At 35.7% G+C, this 14,708-nt stretch overlaps 1 protein-coding gene across 2 annotated transcripts; it reads left to right on the forward strand.

Moving 5' to 3' along the window:
• Positions 1-6,698: 6,698 nt before the first annotated feature.
• LOC122001766 lies at positions 6,699-11,617 on the forward strand. 2 transcript variants are annotated; one of them, XM_042556672.1, is made up of 8 exons: positions 6,699-7,114; positions 7,323-7,480; positions 7,778-8,026; positions 8,231-8,365; positions 8,595-8,777; positions 9,986-10,147; positions 10,252-10,641; positions 10,956-11,617. In XM_042556672.1, exons 1-8 carry the CDS (start codon positions 6,778-6,780, stop codon positions 11,184-11,186), a joined length of 1,845 nt encoding a protein of 614 aa, XP_042412606.1. In that variant the 5' UTR covers positions 6,699-6,777; the 3' UTR covers positions 11,187-11,617. The 2 variants fall into 2 exon arrangements, with proteins under 2 accessions (XP_042412606.1, XP_042412607.1); XM_042556673.1 differs by having other exon boundaries at positions 6,700-7,114; positions 10,949-11,096.
• Positions 11,618-14,708: the final 3,091 nt, after the last annotated feature.

Here is a 14,708-nt window from a genome sequence, read left to right on the forward strand (position 1 = left end):
CAATTAGAAAAATTAAACAAGGCAACATGTGTTGGTTGGTCCTAGGAAGATCGTACCGGTTCCACTGTACAAAATTTTTTGTATAAGTGTCGAATCTTTCCTAACAACCTATTGTGTTCTTTAGAAATTAGATTCGGAATCACAAACGAAACTTAACATTATTGATTCCAAATTTAACTTATCTGTTCTTAGTGGTTTAGACTTGGATCGCAAATGATACTTAACATTATAGATCTAAATCCACCTAGGTTACAAATTTAATTAAATATTTATTTCGAAAATCGACTCCCAGGTCAAACATGGCGAGGCACTTGGCCTTCTTGGGTATGGGAACATCCACCATTGCCTCGACAAAGCCTCTTAACGAAATTCAATATTTAATTTCCTTATATAACTTTAGGTTTAACCAAAAAGAATAATCGAATCACAAGATTGACAAATAAAACAAAAAAAAACACCACTTCAAATTACAAATCCGAAAATCTAAAATCTCTAGCCTCTTGTGTTTGGTATTTCAAAATCCATACAAAGAAAAACTAGTATAATGCGGAAAAGAATTACTAGTTATACCTTACTTTGTAAGAAACAACCTCTTGATCTTCTATCGTATTCCTCTTCTTATCTCGGACGTTGTGTGGGCAACGATCTACCGAGACGAGAACCACCCAAGCCCTTCTTCCAAGTTTTGGCCAAGCAACTTTCTCCAAGAAAAACAAGTCTCGACCACCAACCAAGCTCCAAGGAAAACTAGGAAACAAAATCCTCCTTTCTCTTCTTCTTCTCCAAGCTAGATCCAGCCACCAAAACAAGCTCTTAGAGATTGATGAGGTTCGGCCACAAAGGAGGAAGAAAAGGAGGAGAAGATGCTAGGGCCGGCCACCACCAAGGAGGAAAAGAGAGAGGAAAAATAGAAGAGAGTTGTTATTGTGAAGGCACCCCCTCCCTCTCTTTTATAATCCTTGGTCTTGGCAAATAAGAAAAGTTTTAATAAAAACTTCCTTATTTTCTTTGCCATGAAAAGGAAAATTAAATTGATAAAAAATAATTTCCTTTTCTTTTATTAAAGTGGTCGGCCACCTCTAATTCTCCAAGCAAGGAAAGTTTTAATCACAAGAATTAAAACTTCCTAATTTATTTCTGAAAATTTTTAAAATAAAAAGTTCTCTATTAATTTTTCCCTTCATGGTTGGTTATAAAAGGAAATTTTATAAATTAAAATCTCTCTATTAAAACATGTGGATGATTTCCAAAAAGGAAAGTTATATTTAAAATTAAAATCTTCCTCTCAATCTACAAATAAGGAAAAATATCAAATATTTTCTTAATCTTTTGTAGAAACTATAATAAGGAAATTTTAATTTTAAAACTCTCTTTTAAAATCATGAACATGTTTCATAAAAGGAAAGTTTTATCAAAAAATTAAAATCTTCCTTTCAATCTACAAATAAGGAAAGATATCAAATCTTTTCTTAATCTTTTGTAGAAACTATAAAAGGAAAGATTTAATCTTAAAACTCTCTTTTAAAATTATGAGGATGGTTTCATAAAAGAAAAGTTTTATCAAAAATTAAAATCTTCCTTTTTAACTACAAATAAGGAAAGATATCAAACCTTTCACTTAATCTTTTGTAGAAAACTATAAAAGGAAATATTTAAATTTTAAACTCTCTTTTAAAATCATGGTATCCACATAAGAAAGATTTTAAAAATAAAATCCTTTTTAATTTAATGTGGTCGGCCACACCAAACTTGGATTAAAGCTAGGGCCAGCCACACAACTTGACTCATCTTATTTGCTTGGTCGACCCAAGCTTGGGTTCCAAGCTTGCTTGGCCGACCACCTTAGGATGGGTATAAAGATGGGTATAGGTGGGTATAATACTCTATTAATAAGAGGGTACAATAGGGACCAAGAGGAGGAATTGGTTTTGGTCTCCCGATGAAATTAAGCTTCACGTGTTCGCCCTGAACACCTAACTTAATTTCATCAATAATAATTCATTCCATTAAAGAATTATTATTGAACTACCGCACCAATCCCAAATTACATTTTGGGCTCCTTCTTATCATGAGTGTGTTAATCTCCATGTGTTTAAGATGTCGGATGTCCACTAATTAATTGAGTTACTGACAACTCACTTTAATTAATATCTTAGTCTAAGAGTAGTACCACTCAACCTTATTGTCGTGTTGGACTAAGTCCACCTGCAGGGTTTAACATGACAATCCTTATGAGCTCCTCTTGGGGACATTATCAACATAAATTACTAGAACACAGTTTCCTTCTATAATCAACAACACACACTATAAGTAATATCATTTCCTAACTTATCAGGCCTATTGATTTATCGAGCTAAATCTCACCCTTTGATAAGTCAAAGAAATAAATACTAAATATATGTACTTGTTATTATATTAGGATTAAGAGCATACACTTCCATAATAATTAAGGTCTTGTTCTTTTATTAAGTCAGTATAAAAAAAAAATTACTTTAAATGGTCCTGCTCAATACACTCAGAGTGTACTAGTGTAATTTATCAGTCAAGATAAACTAATACCTAATTACACTACGACTATTCCAATGGTTTGTTCCTTTTCATCTAAGTCGTGAGCTACTGTTTATAATTTATAAGGAATTGATAACATGATCTTCTGTGTGTGACACCACACACCATATTATCTACAATATAAATTAATCGAACAACTACACTTAACTTATAAATGTAGATATTTGACCAATATGATTCTTATTTCTAAGTAAATATTTATATAAAAAGCTAGACTTTTAGTATACATTCCAACAACATGCTCACATGTTCAATAGGTTAGAAATTATCAAAGACTAAATTAGTATTTTAGATATCAAAAGGGTTAAATTAGAAAATTATCATGAAAAAATGTTCCTAAAAAATTTCTGATTAATCTAGTAGGTAGAGACCTATATTGGATTTCAAATCATGCTTAGGTTAAATTTTCATGCATGTTTTAATTTTTTTTGTGTTAATATTTTCATTGTATGCTTAAAATTATTTTTAAATAAATTATTTCATAACCTTTCTATTTGAACTTAATTAGATTGTGATTTTTTAGAGAAAACAGATTTTATTACTTATCGGTAGGAAAATTTTCAAAAAAAATTGTCCTCTAAATTATTTTTTATGAATTTTTTAACAAAAAATCATATTTATGAAATTAATTTATAGAGTTATTTTTTTAAAAAAATATTTTTTGTGATAAAACATTATGTTCTCTGTCAAAGAAAATTTTGTAAAAAATTTTCAACTACTATTTAATTTTCTATAAATTTTTTTACCAAATATTAATTTTTAATATTAAAAAATCTTTAAAAATCAATTTTTAAAAATTTAATTTTTCTAAAGATATATTTTTTATTTTACATACTGAGAAAAAAGTTGTAAGAATTTTTTAGCTCAAAATTTATTTGTTAAGCATTTTTTTAAAATTCATCTTCCATTAAAAGTAATTTGTTACTGTTGATATTATTTCTTTTATTCATAAAAAATTTATCACTCTTTTGGATAAGCATATTTAATTATTATAAAAAAAATTTAGAATTTGTCAACGATTAAAAATAATTTTAAAATTATTTCTTCTAAAATTAGTTTTTAAATTACAAAAATTTAGTTTTTTGAAAAATAATTCCCAGAATTTTTCTAAGTGCTACTCACCATTTGTGTAACCCTTAGAATTTTTACCCCTATTTTTAATGTGATCAAAAGGGGAGAATATTAGATTAAGTCTAGGGTGGTATATTTTTTGCATATTAGTTGTTTTAATATTGCTTATTTATTTCATGTTTATAAATTACAATTATTTTAAATTTTTTTTTAACCCTAACTTAACTTGGGTTGACCACATCAAAACGGGAAAGATTGTTGGTACCCCAAGATGATTTTGATATGATCAAACAAGTCAAGTTAGGCTCTGCAGTATTTGATGTATTGCGTCTGAGTGTACAGGGACTTAGGAACGTAAAAAGTCAAGCAGAAGACATGGCGGATGAGAAAAATGACACAAGAAATGAGTTGATGGGCTTGCTGCATCCGAGGGATGAGAAGCTGTAGAAGAGTATGTCGGTGGAGCGAGAAGAACGCGCGTGACGTTTACGAGGGATAAGAAGCCGGAGTGGAAACCTGCTCGAAGAGAAGGAAGATCAGCTAAGGAGCTGATCTGCCTCAGGGAAGACACTTTCCAGCCTGTTGAAGGTGCCTTCGGATGACTGTTGGCCGAAGATAAGATTTTATCTTCAGCGATTAAACTTGCCTGACTGAAGGCACCTTCAAATTTTAGATAAAATTTTTCAAGGCCTATAAAAAGACCTTTAGAGGTAAGAAATATACAACGACTTGAGTATTAACTTTCCTAGTCATTTCTAAGCTGTTAACGTGTGTAAAATGTTTCTCCGCCTTCAATGAAGGAGTTCTTTAGTGAGCTTTTCAATATCTTAGATTAACAACTACATAGGTTGTAATCAAGTAAAACTCTGGTATTTTACCTACTCTTTTAAGTTGTTATTTCTTTTATGTTAATTATTTTTTCTTAATTTAATTGTGCTAATCTAATCAAGTCAACGATCGAGAAAAGGTTGAATTTTATTGTGTAGGCAATTCACCTCTCTCTTGTCGGTCGCACTGGTTCTAACACTTGCTTCTCATTTCAAGTTTACAGCATCCATGTCACCAAAGAATAATGCAGAATGTGAATACATGCCAAAAGTACTGTATGCAAATATTGTTGGTAGTTTGATGTATGTAATGGTGTGTATGAGGCCCGATATGTCACATGCAGTTGGGATTGTAAGTAGGTATATGCATGATCTTGGAAAGGAGCATTGGCAAACTGTGAAATGGATTCTAAGATATATTTTGAACACCGTAGATGTTGGTTTGGTGTTTCAGTAGGACAAGTAAGATGGTCAGTATGTAGTTTGGGTATTGTGATTCTAATTATACAAGTGATTTGGACAAGTGTCGATCAACTACTGATTATGTGTTTTCTTTTGCAAAGGCACCAGTTAGTTGGAAGTTCACCTTACAGTCAATAGTTGCTTTGTCTATGATAAAGGCAGAGTATATGACGCTTACAAAGGATGTGAAGGAGGCAATTTGGCATCAAGGGTTGCTTGATGAATTGGGAATGGAGCATAAGCACATGAAAGCGCATTGTGATAGTCAAAGTTCTATTCATTTAGCAAAGAACCAGATTTATCATGCAAGATGAAGCACATTGATGTTCGATATCATTTTATACATGAGATTCTAAAAGAAGGTGGAGTTATAATTCAAAATATTTGAACCACTTAAAATCCCACTGACATGATGACAAAAATGGTAACTACAATCAAGTTTAAACATTTTTAGACTTATCAATATTGTTCAGAATTGATAACTGAAATTTGGGACACTATCGAATATTGGTTTTGTGAGAGAATCTTTTTTTTTTATCAAGTTGGAGATTTGTTGTTTTTTTTGTTTGTTTGGTAAAATTAAATAATCCCATGTTGGGAATTGAGAAAATAAATATAAATCTTAAGGCTATAAAAGAAAATGTAGATTTGCTACATTAATGATCCCCTAATGTCAGTCCCACGGAATGAAGGGATGTATATGTAAATACACAGGTATCAGGCGCATGGTGGGATAAACCCCAAGTCGTCAATTCCTGAGAATTGACCTCTGACTATTACGTTAACTATATTAATCTGAATTCCATAACAATTGAATTGAGCTCTGACTATTACGTTAACTATATTAATCTGAATTCCACAACAATTGAATTGAGCTCTCAATTGATGACCGATAATAGAGGAGCAGTGCACATAATTTAATTACTCTAGTTGATTATCGGATTAATAAATTTTATATATTTGTTTAATTTTAGTAAATCAGATATAAAAAATTTTGATTAATTTAGTTATGATTTAAGATTTAGAATTTAATATTTAAAATTTTAAAATTTAAACCCTACTTATATTCAAACAATCTAGTGACTAAAACTTGAGCCACATTTTACTATCCGACCCACCATGCTGGGACTAATTTTACGTCGGATCAAGCATGACTTGATTAGGCCCAGGTTGACCCTAACTTATGGGGACACAGCCATAGTGCACCTAACTCGGGTCAATTGGGTGTGCCAGACCACCTTAAATGTTTAGCATAAGGAATGGGTCACGAAATGCTCCATTGCAAATTAGGTTTAGCACAGATCCATCTATGGCTCAAAAGAAACCGATGACTAACCCTTCGGCTCTCTCTCTCTCTCTGCCACGTGGCTTCTCTCGCGACGAATTCGTTCCATGGCTCTCTTTCACATATCAATTTAATTTGTTCAATTTTAGTAAATGGATTATAAAAAAAAATTAATTAATTTAATTAGTTCAGTTGAATTAAGATTTAAGATTTAAAATTTAGAATTTAAGATTTAAGATTTTAAATTGTATATCCTACTTAGATTCAAAGAATCAATGAGTGACTAAAACATGAGCAGCATTTTACCGACCGACCCACCATGCTGGACTAATCTCACGCCTGATCAAGCACGACTTGGTTAGGCCTAGGCTGACCCCAGCCTGCGGGGCCACAACCATAGTGCGCCTAACTAGTAACTAAGGGTCAAATGGGTGTGCCAGGCCGACTTGCATGTTTGTCATAAGGAATGGGCCACAAAATGCTCCATGGTAAACCTATATCTCTCTCGTAATCCATTTCCCCCATCGACCTCGTGGTTTCTCTTCCGACGAATTCGTTCCGTCCATGGCTCTCTTCCAGCAGCTCCCTTCCACTCTCCACCCCGGCGTTCCACATCTCGCACCTTCATCTCTCCCCCTCTGGTTCAGTGCTCCGGGGAAGGCAAGGAATGGCTGCTTTCCGCGAGCCGCCGCTGCCGCTGCCGCAGGCGCGTCGGGTGAATCTGAGACCACTCCGTGCCGACGTATTCTTCTGCCACTTCCTCTCTCCGAAACCCTTAGGAGGCACTCGGTGCTGGTCGTCCACCTTGCCGCTTCCGCTGCCTGCCTCATCGGCTTCTGTGCTCGCCCGTGTGCACTTGCTTCGGTCATATTGGCTCCTCCTACTGCCCTCGCCGTGCCTGGTACGCAGGGTTTATTGTCTTACATCAATTATTTGTTAGCTTGCTCAAAAATCTCGTCTTGTTGCTGCTTCCGTCTTTATTTTGAGTTTGATTTCTCTGTAAAGAACCATTCTTCAGGTGTAGAATTCTCGATCTAATTATATAGTTTTAGAAATGCTAACTGATCATTGAACCTGACCAAACGGTCTCAAAATTTTCATTGTTTAAGTGCATGAAATGGGGAACCCTGACACGGTCGTAGAAAATACAACTGAGGATGAGGAGTTGTTGGCAGCATTGGAGGCTTGGAAATCGAAGACATATGCTTTGACTGTACCCTTAAAAATCGTGTCTCTCCGAGGATCCCTACCGCCTTCATGGATTAAGGTTAGTGCTTGATAATGTTTGCTTGCATAAAGAGCGGGAGTGGTAGTGCAATATTTTTTTGGTTGTTGCTCCTGTTCTTCCCTTTAAGCATTTAATATCTACAAATCAATAATGACCATTGATGCTATATGTTCAGCGTCCTGCATTAAAATGAAGAGGCCCAACTTCAAATGGGGTGACTCTTTTATACAAGCTTGTTTAACCAATCATATAGTATTTGTTAGCTGGTTGGAGAAAATATATAAGTATTTGTAATCACTCCTGGAATCATCTCTTATGTTTTCTTCTTACAAACAGGATTTCATTCAAGCCCAAGGAAGGAGATTGAAACTGAGTATTGAGTACCGTGGAGGTTTTGAATCAATCTTTTCTGATTTGGCAGCAGTTTCAGATAAAGGTCATTTACAGCCAAAGTCGGCTATGGCAGCTGACATCATTGCCATTGGTGACTCTTGGCTGAATTTTGCCATCGCCAAGGATTTAATTGTGCCCATTAAACACATAGAAGAGCAAGATTGGTTTAAAACTTTAAGTGACAAGTGGAAGGTGAGACACTGCTCTTTGAATTCTATTGATTTTGTCTGTTCATTTTTTGAACCTTCATAGTTTTGTTACTTCCCTTTTTCTCGATTGTAAGTATCTAAAAGGCGACCTATGTCTTTGAAAATTTGTCAAATTTTCAAATGCTTTGTAGCTGTCCTGTGTATTTTCTGACATAATTGGTATTTTAATTTTTATAAAGTTTCTCAGGTTCATTTATGCAGGAATGATAAAGGGGAGTTGGATCCTAATGGTTGTATATGGGGAGCACCATATCGTTGGGGAACTATGGTTATAGCATACAAGAAAAACAAATTTAGAAAGCACAATTTAAAGCCAATTGAGGTAATTCGTGTTTTAAGTACACGAGCACCACTATTTCCATTCATTTTTCATAATGAGAAGTGAAATTCTTTGTACTATTATGGGCTATACATTTCTGTTTTTGTTCTGCTTCATTTGGTTATTTGCATCTAGATTAGGAATATGAATGTTTTCTCTTTGAAGGAAATTAAATTTGCATGATTCCAATTTCACTCTCATATGATGATCTAGGATACTTGAATTATCACAGGATTGGAGTGATTTATGGAGAGATGAGCTTGCTGGGAAGATTTCAATGGTAGATTCTTCTAGGGAGGTCATTGGTGCAGTATTGAAATATATGGGGGCTTCATACAACACCAAAGACATTGAAAAACAAGCTTCTGGAGGGAGGAAAGAAGTGCTACGTTGCTTAAGAGTGCTTCAGAGGCAGGTATGCTGTAAAGGTTGTGAATTTGAGATATTTGATGTTCATTTAAAAAAAAAATTGACTTAAGAAATTGTATAATTTTTGCACAACTGGATTTCTGTAGGTCGTGTGTAACATGTTTTCCCTCCAAATATTTGCTCCCATCTTCCATGGACCATCTCCCACTAAGTTAAAGTCTTCTGTTATAATGGCAATATAGGTTCTATAAAGGAGGTTGTTATTACTTGCAAAAGTAATTAGGGGAAAACACTAAGTGTATACAGAAACTGGGGTTTACACACATCTTTACATGCAAGTACTTATCATTAAGAATACTGCTTATGCAATCAACAGTTTGTCAAGTTAGTTTTGGGTGTGGTATAATGTATCCTCTCTTTCTATTATATTGCCAAGAGAGGAATTCATCAAACACATCTTCCGAGAATGCCTCACGGTTCAGTGTGAACCGAAAGATTGCCTCCTTAGACAACACACCGACTGCCTTTTCCCTTTTGTCGAATAGATAAATCTAATTCTTAAGGGATGGACCAAGTGTGATCTATTGCAGCTGTGACTTGAATACTAGTGATTTAGGCATATATCTGTAGAACTCAATGGAAGATCTATGTAGTGCAAATGTAGTTCAAATAGACAGAAAAAATCCATATTTTTGGAATTAGAGAAATAATGTCCTCACTCCTCAAATCGGATGCTGTTTTGTAAACTTTGTGATCCTTTACTCTTTCTCATCTCATTCTAGTAGAAGAGATTTTACACCTTCCAAGCAGCTTTCCACCGCTATATTGGGGCACGTGATATGTCTGAAAGCTTAACCATGTGATATAAAAGAGGTAGGCTATATTATAAGAGCATGTTGAAATCAAAATCGAATGCTTTAGATTTAGAATTACATTCAAAGATTGATCCCTTAACACATTGTATTCCTCTCCTGCACCCTTGACCTTGAGGACATGTACCATCATTTGGAATACTTAGCTGGTTAAAACTGGGTAAATTGCAAATGTGATACAGTTATACATTTGCTGCAATTATGATCAACAGAAATCAATGAGATGCATTTTTTTGTTAGCGGTGGCATGTTATATTGTTATCGCACTGAATCGTCGATAGCAAGTCTTATTTGACTATAAATTGTGTAATTCTTTACTTCCCTATTACTGCTTCTCCTTCCTTTGCTTGAGGCACAATGGTTTGTATTTTGCTTCTTGTAGGTTCGGGTGTTTGACAGTGTTCACTACCTGAAGGCCTTTAGTGTTGGAGATGTCTGGGTTGCCGTTGGATGGAGCAGTGATGTTATTCCTGTTGCGAAGCGAATGTCCAACGTCGCGGTGATTGTTCCAAAGTCGGGTAGTAGTATCTGGGCAGATCTGTGGGTATGATCATATGCAATCTTACAATAGTCAAACTTGTCATTCTGCATAGCTCCATTTCCATTCCATTCACACATGTCGATAATACCTTGTTGCTTGCCTTTCAGGTTATACCTTCGGCTACAAGATTCAAAACCGACCAAATTGGCGGAAGAGTCAGAGGCCCATCCCCACTCATCCATCAGTGGATAGAGTTCTGCTTGCAGATTGCTAGAGCACTGCCATTCCATCAGGAAGTCATCCCAGGAGCTTCTCCCTTCGCCATTGAACATTTTCCAGGACCTCGAGAATCCATAAAAGGGAGGCCTAAACTTGACACAAATCTTGTCGATGGAGCACCAACACCTGAAATACTAGCCAAATGCGAGTTTTTAGAACCATTATCTGAGAAGGCAAGAGAAGATTTTGAATGGTTGATTTCAAGCATGGATAAACCAGGTCGCAGTTGGGTTACTACCATGCAAAATTTCAGCTCTGCCTTACAATTCCTGGAGAAGGTAAAGAAGAAAAAAGTTTCCAGGGAAAAAGGAAATTGAATAAATGATAGCAAAGGGGACATATTCTCTACTTTGTTGCCAAGTAGATGATTTTTTTTTTCTATGTTTTTATTCTACTAAGAATTGGTGCTAAAAAAATTGGAGGTCAGCAGTAATAAAAAAAATTGAAATAGGTTGTTCCATTTTATTTAAGGTCAATTAAGTAGTCACAAGGATGTTTTAGTTGTTATTTTTGGAATCCCAAGGTATTTTGATGTGATTAAACATATTAAGTTAGGTTTTGTTTGATTTAACTCTTGTGTCTAAGTGTGCAGGAGCTTAAGAACACAGGAAGTCGAGCAGAAGACGCGGCTAGCGAGAAAGATGACACGGGAAGAGAGTCTATGAGCTCGGTGCGTTCGAGAGACGAGGTGATCGCGGAAGAGTACACCGGTGGACGAGAAGAACATACACGACGTTCGAGGGATGAGAAATCGGGAAGGAAGGTTGTTCAAGGAGAAGGTCAGGTGAGCCCTATTCCGGATGGTCGAGATCACCCAAGCTAGCGGAGCCGGAGCAAAAGACCCGAATCAAGATGAGTTGAACCAAAGCAAAAGAACCGAACCGTAAAAAGTCAACTGGGTTGACTTATGTGGTTCGAGCACCTGGAGCTTTTATTGTGGTCCGAGCGCTCGGAACCAATATTTTATCCACGACGAGGTGGATGCTGATCGATGCGTTAGGGATAAAGTTTTATTCCTCGGGCGTCCGGAACCCTTCGAGACGCCCCGAACAGTGTTATAAATATAACACTGATTTTCACAGTTAGAACAACTTACTTATAATCCATTTATCAGTGCTTTACTTTTCTTCTGTGTTGTTAACGTTGTAAGAGGTTACTCTGTCCGAAGGAGATCTTCATATAGTGTGTCTTATTCTCCTTGGATTAGCAATCTTCTGATTGCAAATCAAGTAACTTCTCTGCGTCTATTTTCTTTATTAGTCTCTGTCTTTTTAATTACAAGTGTTCTGTATTTAGTTGAAAATCCGAGAAAGGTTGAATTAATTTTTCAGGGTAATTCATCCCTTCTCTCTTGTCGGCCTCCAAAGGGACCAACAAGTAGTATTAGAGCGAGGACGCTTCAGAAGGACTAACCGTCGATCGAAGTAAGCATCCAATGGCCGGACCAAGCATCGTTCCACCAAAATTCGAGCGGGACTTCACACACTGGAAGCATCGTATGGATGTATTTCTGAAAATCGATTTCGAAATTCGTTTAATTATAAAATATGGTTTTGTAGTTCTTACGAATCAGAATGGAGAAGAAAAAGAAGAGAGTCTTTGGACAAAGAAGGAACAAAATGATTCTGTTGCAAACAACCGGACGGAATATCACTTGCTGAGTGTGTCGCCGCCTCAAGAAGTGAACCGCATCGAAAACTATTCGTCGACTAAAGAACTTTGGGAAAAATTCTTGGAACTCCACGAAGGGACATCCGAAGCCAAACTCGCAAGGAGAGATATACTTCGGAACAAACTGACGAGCATCCGTCTGGAAAGAGGTGAGAAAGTAGTCGATCTACATACAAAGGTAAAAGAGTTAATTACCGGACTCGAGAATCTTGGTGAAACGGTAACCAACCGGGACACCATAGGCTACACACTCAAGGCTTTTCCCAGAACTCCAGAATGGACGTCAATCATCGACGCCTACTACATTTCAAAGGACCTGGAGGTAAGTACCCTAGAGGAGTTATTTTCTACTCTTGAATTACATGAAACCAGATGTGCAGGGACAACAAAGGAATCAAGTCAGATAATGACGCTAAATGCAACCAAGAAGGATGAACTCGAGTCAGATTCAGAAGAAGATCAAGAAGCGTATATGGTAAGGAATTTTAAAAAATTCTTTCGATCTAAGAAATTTAAAGAAATGCAGAATAAGAAGAATCCAAGAAATAGAAGAAGGGTTCGTTGCTACTAGTATAAAAAAGAAGGACACTTAAAAGAGGATTGCCAGAACCCAAGAAGGACAAAGTGAAGATACCCAAGAAGCACAAAAATCTAAAAGCTACTTGGGACGATAGTTCATCATCTGAGTCCGAGATACAAGAATATGTCGGGTTAGCACTGATGGCAAATTATGAAGGGCAAAGTACATCAGAACCCAATATCGATGAAGGGGGAGCGACCTCAGATGAATGCAGTGAAGGAGGGGGAGAGTCAGACTCAAGTCTGATATGGTAAGTGAAGTATATCTCTTACCTCCTGATCGGCTGTATTTCGGTATTAAAGCTATGACAATGTCTATGTATAAATTAAAAAGTGAAAATACTAAATTAAAAAAAATGAAAATTTGGAAATAAAAAGAATTTTAGTAAAATCTTGTCTGATAGAGGATTTTGATAAAATTAAACTTGAAAATGTTAAATTAAAAAAAGAAATAGAAAACTTGAAAAATTTTGATTGTTCAAATATTTCTACTTTTAGAAATTATAAAGGATTAAACTGGTATTATAGATTTCATAAAAGTCAGATTAGAAAAATATCAAAAGCTAATGTACCTAGAAAATACCTGATTAACCATGTAGGATGAAATCTATATTGGGTTCCAAAGTCGTGTTTAACTTGAACTGTTAATTAAATTTAGTACTTTCAGCAAGAAAATTAAACAGTGAATTTCTTTATAATACCTTGTCTAAGAAAGTGGTTGTTGCTCCAATAACCAAGAAGGCATAAGCCAAGTATTGAAATAAACAGTTTAATTGGCTAACTGAAAAAACATTAAAATTAAAATTACTTAATGCTTTAAAAGGTTACTCAATCTATTTTAGCAAAGATTTTCAAAAATATTCATATTTACGAAAAGTTAGAATTTTTTTTTTTAAGTTAGGAAATCTTTCCTAACTTAAAAAAAAATTCTATATATTTTGCCTTGTATATTTTTGTCTTAGAAATTTTTACCTTATATTTTTTTTGGTTAGGAAAGTTAGGAAATTATTTTACCTTAACTTCAAAAAAATATTTTTATGTTACTTATTCCGTTGCACAAAATTTTTTATTTTTTTTAATATTTTTTAAAAATTACCTTAGACTTGTTAAGAGAACCTCATTTTTTCTGTGATCAAAGGGGAAGAAAAATATTAAGAATGTTAAGTCTAGGGGGAGGTGTATTTAAAATTTTTTTCATTGAACCATATTTGTAACATTATTTGTTTTTATATTATGTCTGTTTTACCCTATCTTAGCCTATGTTGCTCACATAAAAAAGGGGGAGATTGTTGGAACCCCAAGGTGTTTTGATGTGATCAAACAAGTTAAGTTAGGTCATGTTTGGTTTAACCCTTGTGTCTAAGTGTGCAGGAGCTTAGGAACACAGGAAGTCGAGTGGAAGACGTGGCTAGCGAGAAGGACGACACGAGGAGAGAGTCGACGGGCTCGGTGCGTCTGAGGGACGAGGTGGCCGCGGAAGAGTACACCGGTGGACAAGAAGAACGTACGCGACGTTCAAGGGACGAGAAATCAGGAAGGAAGGCTGCTCGAGGAGAAGGTCGGAACTTGGGTTCGGGTGAGCCCTATTCCAGATGGTCGAGATCACCCAAGCTAGCGAAGCTGGAGTGGAAGACCCGGACCAAGACGAGCTGCACTGGAGCAGAAGAACTGAATTGTAAAAGTCAACTGGGTTGACTTTTGTGGTCTGAGCGCCCAGAGCCTTTATTGTGGTCCGGGCGCCCGGAACCCTTTTGGGTGCTCGGAACTAATATTTTATCCATGATGAGGTGGACGCTGACCTACGCGTTGGGGATAAAGTTTTATCCTCCCAAGGCGCCCGGAACCCTTCGGGGCGTCCCAAACAGTGTTATAAATATAGCACTGATTTTCACAGTTAGAACAACTTACTTGTAATCCATTTCTCTGTGTTTTTCTTTTTTTCTGTGTTGTTAACGTTGTAAGAGACTACTTCGTCCGAAAGAGATTTTCAGATAGTGAGTCTTATTCTCCTTGGATTAGCAATTTCTGATTGCAAACCAACTAACTTCTATGCATCTATTTTCTTTATTAGTCTCTGTCTTTTTAATTACAAGTG

The sequence above is a fragment of the Zingiber officinale genome, chromosome 7A, assembly GCF_018446385.1.
Source record: "Zingiber officinale cultivar Zhangliang chromosome 7A, Zo_v1.1, whole genome shotgun sequence".
NCBI lineage: Eukaryota > Viridiplantae > Streptophyta > Magnoliopsida > Zingiberales > Zingiberaceae > Zingiber > Zingiber officinale.